General features: G+C 39.4%; 2 protein-coding genes across 2 annotated transcripts; both read right to left on the reverse strand.

The window, feature by feature from the left end:
* Nucleotides 1-1,700: 1,700 nt before the first annotated feature.
* On the reverse strand, nt 1,701-4,973 carry LOC127180950 (extracellular calcium-sensing receptor-like). The gene is given in 7 exon segments (XM_051135357.1): nt 1,701-2,614; nt 2,714-2,837; nt 2,979-3,203; nt 3,340-3,936; nt 3,938-4,159; nt 4,264-4,555; nt 4,753-4,973. Coding segments are annotated over 7 exon segments (2,595 nt in total).
* Nucleotides 4,974-7,107: 2,134 nt separating this feature from the next.
* LOC127180946 (extracellular calcium-sensing receptor-like) lies at nt 7,108-10,376 on the reverse strand. The gene is made up of 6 exons (XM_051135353.1): nt 10,156-10,376; nt 9,747-10,038; nt 8,745-9,554; nt 8,406-8,633; nt 8,135-8,258; nt 7,108-8,030 (listed from the first exon to the last, which is right to left on the reverse strand). Exons 1-6 carry the CDS (start codon nt 10,374-10,376, stop codon nt 7,117-7,119), a joined length of 2,589 nt encoding a protein of 862 aa, XP_050991310.1. The 3' UTR covers nt 7,108-7,116.
* Between the last annotated feature and the right edge of the window lie 613 nt (nt 10,377-10,989).

Genomic DNA, 10,989 nt, shown 5'->3' on the forward strand with positions numbered 1-10,989 from the left:
GACAGCCTTGTGTCACATATGAGGGACAACTGAGCAACATTCAGCATGTTACATTGGATAATTACAGGACCGGTTTCAGAATCAAATCACTGAGGTTGCTTCTGAAATTAGTGTGGGTGCTCTAATCTTAATATCATATATAAATCTAACTATAATGTTTTGTGCCTTTCATTGCTGTGGTGCAAAGAGCATTTCTTTATAATCACTATAAAGTTGTCACTTGCAGTTTCACAATGTTACATTATAAACAATGAATTTCACTACACTGCTCAGTGAATGAAATAAAGATCATGTTTATATTATGTTATGATGAGATAATCAGGGCAGTTATGACCTAATGCACTTGTAACCCAAAGGTTGTGGGTTTGAGCATCAGGTCTGGCAGGGATTGTCGGTGGGGGTATGATCAGTGCTGTCTTCCACCTTCAATACCACGAATGAGTATCAGGTCACCATACTTGGCCACACGTCCTTTCCTTTCCTTTCCTTTCCTTTCCTTTCCTTTCCTTTCCTTTCCTTTCCTTTCCTTTCCTTTCCTTTCCTTTCCTTTCCTTCCCTTTCCTTTCCTTTCCATAATTTGCGAGTGTGCAGAACACAACACTGTACAAAAGCAGTGAGTGGATTCGCTGGAATCAATGGCTACATTGCTCAATGCAGCAAAAACACTCTATCCAAAGCTTAAACCCAAATACACACTGCAGTGAAATGCTATTATTACAACTTCAGCTGAGGGTGCTCTTGATTTTGTTTGAGGATCAGGCCTGAATAATTATCTACCCCACTCATCCTCTCTGCTAAAAAAAGGTCTTCCCCATCTTTCCAAATTCGGATTCAACCCATAATCAAACATCTAATGCAATAATTTTTGTGTCTTAAAAACAAGCATTTCAAGTGTTATATGCATTTATGCATATTTGTATGGATATTTTGTTTATGCTTGTTTATTTTAGATAGTTTTTATGTATAAATTATTTTATGTATATTTATTTATGGTACTTCCTTTTTTTTGTTAATTTGTTTAACTATTTTTACATGTGTATGGTGAATGTGTTACACTTAATACATATTTATATGCTTAAATGTTGAATTTGTTATTCTGTGTACTTTGTTTTCACTGTCAAATTGCTATGACAGTTTTTACACCAGTGGAGCCAATATTCATGATCTTGCTTAGGGCCCCACAACATGTAATTTCAATGACACTGTCATTTATTTTCTGTTGAAATATCAACCTTGTTCCAACATAAATTGCAGGTACAAAAGTGATGTTGAAGTTTTGGAACTGAGTGGTCTTATGCACTTCTGTTGTTGAGTGGGAAGTTAAAAAAACAAAAACAAAAACAAAAAATACCTGAGGTGCATAAGCTCAAATCAGTGGGGTCTATGATCAATCAGTTCAAAGACTAAACAAAAACTTGTGCTAATTGAAAGAAAACAAGTTGACAAAAAGATAGAACCCAAGATTTGGTAATAATATATCATGACAGGAGATTTATAAGCAATTTCTTTTTGTAGGCAATTCATTTTTGACTTGGAACACCACAAATGCAACTCGCTGCTTAACCACCATATTATGATACATTGTTGTAGAACTAGCTAGCTAGTCATGAATGTTTCCTGAACATGGCTGAGTCTCCATTTGGACCACATTGGCTCAACAATATTGGACTTTACAGTTTTTGCACCACAGTGATGTAAATCTATTTATTTTGTTTTTCTCTTCCCATGATGGCTTTTTTAGTGTTTCTCTCTGGGTGAAAAAGGATGATGTAGCACTTCGGGGCAAATATGGCCACCAATAGTCCAAAACTAGAGGCTAGAATAGCAAAAATCTCCACAGCCACTGCATATTTCCCTGGAGAGCTCACATATGCTGGAACAAAGGTGATCCACACAGCACAGAAAATCAACATGCTGAAAGTGATGAACTTTGCTTCATTAAAATTATCTGGAAGGTTTCTCACTAGAAAGGCTAAAAGGAAGCTCACTGCTGCCAATATGCCAATATATCCCAGCAACATAGAAAAACCAGCCACTGAGCCAATAGCACATTCATATACTATTTTAGAGCGGATATACTGGTTGTTTTTATGTGGTGCTGGAGAGGCAGTTGATAGCCAGATTGCACATATCACAACTTGAAGTGCTGTTAGGACCAGAACTGTGCATCTTTGTTGAACTGCTCCAAACCATTTCATTGCTCCTTTGCCCTCTGGTCGAGATGACTTGAACACAGCTATTACCACCATAGTCTTGACCAGGATGCTGGACACACACAGGACAAAGCTTATGCCAAATACAGCATGTCTTAACTGACATGTCCACAACTGTGGCTGGCCAATGAACAACAAAACACACAGGAAACACATTTTGAGTGACAACAGCAGCAGGAAACTAAGCTCTGAATTGTTTGCACGTACAATTGGAGTGTTGTGGTGATAACAGAAGATGACCATTACAACAGCACAGAAGCAGGTGCCAAGCAGGGAAGCAGTGGTCAGAGAAATGCCCAGAGGTTCCTCATAGGACAGAAACTCAACAACTTTGGGGACACACTGATCCTTATTTGGATTGGACCAGAAGTCATCTGGACACATTGTGCACTCAATGGCATCTGTGAATATGTGAGAATTTAAGAGGAAATTACTTTCAAATTATATTCAAATTATTATATTCAGTTTCAGTCATATTTTGCCAACAATAATCATCTCACCTGTTGTATTAGAAATCTCTCCATCTCCACATGGCAGGCAGTCAAAACAGCAGACAGGAAGGCCCTTTCTTGTGGCTTGTCTGGTGCCTGGGGGACAGCTCTCACTGCACACAGATCGTGGGGGCTGAAAGAAACACCATCTGTTATCAGTCATTTGTTTTAATCTCTGCTTAATGACAAGTTTCGCCTTTCCATTAATTTAAGTCTTTAATTAATAGTTAGACTTTATATCTGCAAAAAGGATTACATTAAAATGCAATGTTACTTTTTTAGGCTCAAAGTTCCAGTATATTGCATCCTCATCCAGTGTGAGCACCATCCCTGCCGAACCTTCATTAACTACACCGACCTCTTGGACCTTTACTAATCCATCAGAGCTAGGGTGCCAGTTCAACACATCATAGATGGCCAAAGCATCTCCATTCTTATCAAAAGACACTTGATCCCCAAAGCCTGTGGTGAATTTCACTTTCTTTAGATAGTGGACCAGCTGTAGAGTTTGTAGATGGATTATGTGTTACATTTGTATCTGAAATTAGAACTATTATAGAACACACATTTTGTTTTCCCACATTTAGCTCTTCTATATGCCTGGAGAGAATCTGCATTATACCTGTGGGTCTTACCTGCCACGGTTTCAGGTTGATTATGTCGGCACAGCTGTTCTCACTAAATGGTCCTCTCCCCTCCTCACACTGCATCAGGTCATGAAGTGCATGTGCCAGGGCATAAACTGCCTTATACACATTATAAGCTGCTCTCAACCCTGAAACATCAGTGTATGGTGTGTCTGTGGCGCTCAGATCCTCATTTCCTGTACACAGCTTTTTAATTTGTTCTCCATCTATCTTGGTTTGAAAACTGCACACAAACATGTTCTCCCAGAAGATCCTCAACATATTATTTTTCGAATCATTGCTGGGATGGAGATGTAACAGAAACTCATGAAGTCCCTGGATCTCTCCACGCCTGATGGCGATGCCCAGTGTGCCCCTTAGCAAGGGCAGGAAATGTGGAGTCTGAAAAACGGGTGCAGTGGCCCAAGCTTCACTGGCAATCCACTGTCTGCCTGTCAGGTTTTGCAAAACCACCTCATCCATCAAAGGCAGCAGGTAGGGTAAAGTTGAAAAAACAACCACCACTCTAGCTGTAGAGGACTGAATCACTTCCATTATATGTTGAATATTTCTGGGATTGTTATCATTGGGCAGGATTTCAGAAAAAAGCAACACAACCTCCAAACAACTGGATTTCCTGCTTGAAGGACAAAGAAGCATAGATTCCATAGTCGTCATCACTGTAGAGGAGACCAACCCATGTCCATCCAAAATGCCTCAAAATCTGAATCATAGCCCGCACTTGGAAGGCATCACTGGGGATTGTTCTGAAAAAAGAGGGGTACTTTGTTTTGTCACTTAAACAGGAGCAGGTGGCGTAGTGACTTATCTAATTAGAGGAAAAAAGAGGAGAGAGAAGAAAAGGGATAAGACAGAGAAATTGAAAAAAAAAATTCCTTATAGGGTATTCATATTTTTTTCATCTAGTCTTACTATAGGTACACGAAACAACCCCAGAACACTGGAAATTGCAATGGATGGAGTTGAACTTGGATCCCCCACAATCCCAATGACTGGAGGAGGACCACTGCAGTTTAGATTGGAGAAGGACTGCTCTGTTCCGCTAGCCAAGGATATGGCAGCCCGGAAGGCCATTCCTAGCATCACACAGTTGTCATAAAGATGGTAACCAAGAGTGATGTTAGGCAGCAAGTTTGGATTCTTATTGATCTCATCTATAGCAAAAGCCATGGTCTGTGCATGCTGGAAGCTTTCCATGTTAAATCTAAGGAAAAACAAGATAAATGTTGATATTAAGAGATACAAAAGCAATAATAACTAAAAGACAGAAAGCATTATTACACTGCAAATACATTTGAGATTACATGTCACTCTAAAGCCCTCATATTCCTATGGTGCACACTTGGCGAAATATACAGATGTCTATAAATACTTTTTTTTTTTTTTTTTATAAATACCTACTTTTCACAGTATGGTGGATCTGGCTCTGTTCTGAAGCTCAGCTCTGGGAACACCGTGAATAAGTGAACCTCAAACAGGCCTCCAAGTATAATATCTCCATCCTGGTACACTCCGTTCAGTCTGAAGTGTCCCTGAAGCTGACAAGTATCTGGTCTGAGAATTGAAGCTGCAGAGATATAGTTAAGGGACAGATACAAGCAGATATTTAGGGAGATCCACATCTCTCTGTTCCTGACTCACTCACCCACTTTACTCACTGCTTTATGATGAAGGTGGTGGTGGGGGGGGGGGTGTTGCTTTCAAAGAACAGGTGGTGCCAAATAGGCATCCCTTGAAATCAGAACGTCACCTTCCCATCCCTTTATCATTATGTTGTTAAAGTGATAGTGCTAATTTACTCACCCTCAGGCCATCAAAGATGTAGGTGATTTTTTTCTTCTTCAGCAGAAGAGTAAAGAGTATTTTTACCGTGGTTCCTGATGATATATTGAGGTATTATGAAGCAAAATGAATGTTCTGTGCAAGAGCATTATTTATCTCACTATTACCTGTAATCCATAGCTTCAGACAAATGGGAATGTCTGATTAATTCTTTCAGACAGTTCGTTTAAATTAACTACTGTAGTTCAAATAACTAATTCACTAGTTTGTTCTACGTAATCATGCAATGACGTATCAAACACAAATAAAGCACCCAATAACAATGTGAAATGCAAATGTTTTACATGTCTAAAGCATATAAAGTGAATAAACTAGTCTTAATCAACACAGTTCAGTTTGGTCAACTGGTTCATCCAGTTCACCATTCTAACTTTTTTTCCCCCCTCTCAATTCATCCAGTTCACTAAAATGACAACAGGAGACCACTAGGCTAGAGAAGGACACCAGAAATGGTTCCATACCATTCCAAAGAGCTTGGGGAACATGCGTTCAGTCACCACTTCTCGAATCCTTAATGGCCAGCAGGTCACGGTTCCCCACACTGTAGTTCACTGCAGTTCAACCGCAGAATGGAGTTTTCAGCTCTTCCTTCATACCTTTTATCACTCCAAGTTCTTCAGAGAATGCATTTCATTTCTAGATTTAGCTGTGCCAAATCTTTCAAGCAATTTGCTTTTTGTCTTTTCCCTGTACATTAAGGACCCCTTATGTGTGTACAGTAGTCAACATTTGAAGTGAATAAAAAAAAAATCATCCAAAGTTGTCCTAAGACAAGAATGGATATTGTTTTGATTTTAGGACAACTTTGAAGAAAGGTTTTGATTCACTTCAAATGTTGACTGCTATATGTCCCGTGTTCCATTTACCTTGAAAATTGGAGATTGGTGCTGTGACTGTGTCAAAACAAAACTTTGGGTAGCTAGAATAGTGTCATTTAAGAAAAGGGGCGTGGTCAAGCATATAACTCCAAAACGAAAACTCAGAACTTCACGAAAATAGGTAAGCACATACATAAGCAAGCAAATTTTTCTTAAAAAGCTTTAAATACCATGGATTTTCCAGTTAACTACCTGTACTGACTGTAACTAATCTTGTCCATTTATGATCTGAGTGCTTACATGCCTGCTAAATAAAACACAACTGCTTTTTATGCATGTGCTTAAAGGCTTAAAGCGCGTGAACCCCGATAAATGCTGCTTGCAGCTGTTGTCTAATGGTTTTATTTATTTAATGCTATAAAAACAGGGTGAGGTGTCATGATTGTGCATTGCAGTTGAAACTGCGGGAGTCAGAGGGAAACGTTAATACTGCTGCTTCACCTCTCAGTCACTACTGTGCAGACTCTGGCTTGATATCATAAGTGCAAAATGACAGTGGTCATTTTTTTTGTAACTTTTTTTTTTTTTTTACAAGCTTTGGAAATTACACATTTTTTATATTACAAAAAATTACACATTAAATCAAGCATAATTTTCAATTAAAAAGACATTTACTAACACTTCATAATTTATATTCTTATTAATAAGATTATTTGATCCTGACTCCCCCTCTTTCTCTCTGAATGTATGTATGCAGATTTCACAAGGGGTTCAGTTTGGTCACAAAGATTTGTTGTGTCGACCAACAGACAGCTGCTTGGCCTAAAAGTGTCTTCTGTGTAAACAGTGCTTCATAGATCATTACTGTTATGTTACTTGTCTTTTTATCTGGTGCCCCATTTCGTAGTCAATTAACAGTAGTTCTGATTTGACTGCCTCTCATCATATTTTTAATTTTTGCCATTTTATTTGTCCCAATCTTTCTATAAAAAAGCAGACCTCTTTCTGGTCACTAATGCCAGACTTCTCCACTCAGTGAGTACAACTAAACCCATGTACTGTGAGTTTATTAACAGAATAATAATACAACAGCAAACTAGGAAAACTATTTCTTTTGTGTTTCTCTTCCCATGATGGCTTTTTTAGTGTTTTTCTCTGGATGTAAAAGGATTATATAGCACTTTGGGGCAAATATGGCTACCAGTAGTCCAAAGCTGGAAGCTAGGATGGCAAATATCTCCACAGCTACTGCATACTTCCCTGGTGAGCTTACATATGCTGGAACAAATGCAATCCACACAGCGCAGAAGATCAACATGCTAAAGGTAATGAACTTTGCTTCGTTAAAATGATCTGGAAGATTCCTTGCCAAGAAAGCTAACAGAAAACTTACTGCTGCCAGAAAGCCAATATAGCCCAGAAGCACTGCGAATCCAGCCACTGAGCCAACAGCACATTCATAGACTATTTTGGAGCTGGCATACTGGTTATTTTTATGGGGTGTTGGAGAAGCATTGGATAGCCATACTATGCATATTGCCACCTGGAGGGCTGTTAGGACCAAAACTGTGCCTCTTTGCTGGGCTGTCCCAAACCATTTCATTGCACCTTTACCCTCTGGTCGAGATGACTTGAACACAGCTATTACCACCATAGTCTTGACCAGGATGCTGGAAACGCACAGGACAAAGCTTATACCAAACACAGCATGTCTTAACTGACATGTCCACAGTTGCGGCCGGCCAATGAACAGCAGCACACACAAAAAACACAGTTTGAGTGACAACAGCAATAGGAAGCTAAGCTCCGAATTGTTGGCGCGTACTATGGGAGTGTTACGGTGATGAGCAAAGATGATCATCACAAGAGCACAGATGCAGGTGCCAAGCAGGGAAGCAGAGGTCAGAGAGATGCCCAGAGGATCCTCATAGGATAGAAACTCTTCTTCTTTAGGAACACATCGATCCTTATCTGGATTGGACCAGAAATCGTCTGGACATATTGTACACTCATTAGCATCTGTGACAAAAAAAAAAAAAAAAAAAAAAAAAAATTTCAAATTTTTGAATAATACGAAAAGAAAAAGAATAGAAAAATCTCTAGAATCTCTAGAATCTCATCACCGGTTGTATTAGAAATTTCTCCATCTGCACATGGCAGGCAATCAAAGCAACAGACAGGAAGGCCCTTCCTCCTGGCACGTCTGGTTCCTGGGGGGCAGCTCTCACTGCACACAGACCGTGGGGGCTGAAAGAGACATCATCTGTCATGTTTTTGTCATCTATTTTACATGATAATTAATTTGATTAACATGATTCCATTCATTTATTCTTAGCTTTGACTAGTATTTAGACTATATATATGGAAAAAAGATGATGATGTAATGTTAATTACTTTTTTTGTCTCAAAGTTCCAGTATAATGCATCCTCATCCAGTGTAAGCACCTTTTCTGTTGCCGCCCCTTCATTTACCACACCAACTGTTCGGACAATGATCGACCCATCAGAACTCGGCTGCCAGTTCATCACATCATAGATGGCCAGAGCATCTCCATTCTCATCAAATGACACATGATCCCCAAAGCCTGTGGTGAAGTTCACTTTCTGTAGGTAGTGAACCAGCTGTACAGTTTGTAGACAAGACAGGTGTTATTCATTTTATTTTAATTTTGTGTCTAGTTCTTTTTTTTTTTTTAATGTGACTTAAATCTGCACTATATATTTGAGCCTTACTTGCCAGGGCTGTAGGTTGGTTATATCTGCACAGCTGTTCCCACTGAATGGTCCTCTCCCCTCCTCACACTGCATCAGGTCATGAAGTGCATGTGCCAGGGCATAAACTGTTTTATACACATTATATGAGGCCCTTAGCTCTGACACATCAGTGTATGATGTGTCTGTGCTGCTCAGATCCTCTTGCCCTGAACAGATTTTTTCCCCTCTTCCTCCAATGTTGAACCTGCAGTTAAACATGTTCTCCCAGAAGATTCTCACCATATTGTTTCTTTGATCATTGCTAGGACGGAGGTGTAGCAGAAATTCATGAAGCCCTTGGATCTCTCCACGCCTAATGGCAATGCCCAGTGTGCCCCCCAGGAAGGGCAAAAGACGCTGAGTGTGAAATACTGGTGAAGTAGCCCAGGCTTCACTTGCAATCCACTGTCTGTCTGTTACATTCTGCAACACTACTTCATCCATCAAAGGCAACACATATGTTGAAGTGGAGAACACCACTACCACTCTTGCTGTAGAGGCTTGTATCACTTCCACTGTACGCTGAATATCTCTGCGGTTGTTATCTAGAGGCAAGATTTCAGAAAAGGCAACACACCCTCCAAACACCTGCACATCCTGGAGGAAGGAGTAAGCAGCATGGTTGCCATAGTCATCATCACTGTAGACAAGACCAACCCAGGTCCATCCAAAATGTCTTAAAATCTTAATCATTGCCCTCACTTGGAAAGCATCACTGGGGATAGTTCTGAAGAAAGAGGGGTATTTTTTTCTGTTACTCAGACAGGAACAGGTGGCAAAGTAGCTAACCTAATAAGGCAAAAGCAAGATAAGAGACAAAGGGCAAGAAAAAGAAAGACAGGGCTGCAGGAATATTATTTAGATACAAACATATCATTTTAAGGACAAGAAAGATTCTAATAAAAATTAGTATACAGAAACAAGTAGTGAAAAGTACAGAACATGTGAATACAATGTATTAGTAGTTTTATTTCATCTTACTATAGGTACTCGAAATAGCCCCAGAACACTGGAAATCGCAATAGAAGGTGTCGAATTTGAGTCCCCCACAATCCCAATCACTGGAGGAGGGCCAGTGCAACTGAGGTTAGAGAAGGACTCCTCTGTTCCACCAACCAGAGATAAGGCAGCCCGGAATGCCATTCCTAGCATCACACAGTTGTCATAAAGATGGTAACCAAGAGTGATGTTAGGTAGCAGGTTTGGATTCTTATTAATCTCATCTATAGCAAAAACCATGGTTTGTGCCTGCTGAAAACTTGCCATGTCAAATCTAAGAAAACGTAGAAGAAATTTTGATAATTAACAGTTCTGAAAAGGTAATACAAAAAATAAGCACTGTATAGCTTGTATATCCTTGTATAGCTGCACTTATCTACTCCAGACTCACTGCTCACAGTATGGTGGCTCCGGCTCTGTTCTGAAACTCAGCTCTGGAAACACTGTGAGGAAGTGAACCTCAAACAGGCCTCCGAGTATGACATCTCCAGCCTGGTACATTCCATTCAACCTGAAGCGTCCCTGGAGTTGACAGGTACCTGATCTGAGGATCGAAGCTCCAGAAATAAAGTTAAAGGAAAGATACAGGCAGATGATTGGAGTGGTCCACATCTCTCTCATTTTCTGACCCACTCGTTCTTCTCACTAATTTATGATGAAGGTCGTGGGGGTGTTACTTTTACAGAGCAGGCGGTGCCAAGTGCCCATACTTGGAAAATTAAGGCGTCTATGTTTGATTCCCTTAACTATCCTCTTATTAAATGAGTGTAATCCATTTTAAATTATTTGCATTTAAGTTTCATCTCAAATGTGTATTCTTTAATGTAAGAATACTTGACTTAGTTTCTCTGTATCTATGTATAGTCATATATATATAAACAATTATATGTTGAGTTTACAAAAAAGTGTGAACACTTATTTCTGTGAATCAATTTGGTGATGATAGTAGAACGGAAATCGGACAGTTCTGTTTGAAAGTTGCAACTTGTTTTGGCATTAAAAATTACCAGCCAATCTGCTAAATCTCAGCTAGCTGCACATGAAGACATTCAAGGTGAGTACATTTGATATACATGGTTTTCACAGTGTTTGCTCCATATACTTTATGCTCACTTGGATGGTGTCTGCTTGCTTTACATATTGATGCCATATAATGTTGTGTAATAACATTATATTTACTATAGGGTGACATAAAATTAACTTGTGAACTTCATTAAAGGTAAAA

This window comes from Labeo rohita, chromosome 18 (assembly GCF_022985175.1).
Source record: "Labeo rohita strain BAU-BD-2019 chromosome 18, IGBB_LRoh.1.0, whole genome shotgun sequence".
Lineage (NCBI taxonomy): Eukaryota > Metazoa > Chordata > Actinopteri > Cypriniformes > Cyprinidae > Labeo > Labeo rohita.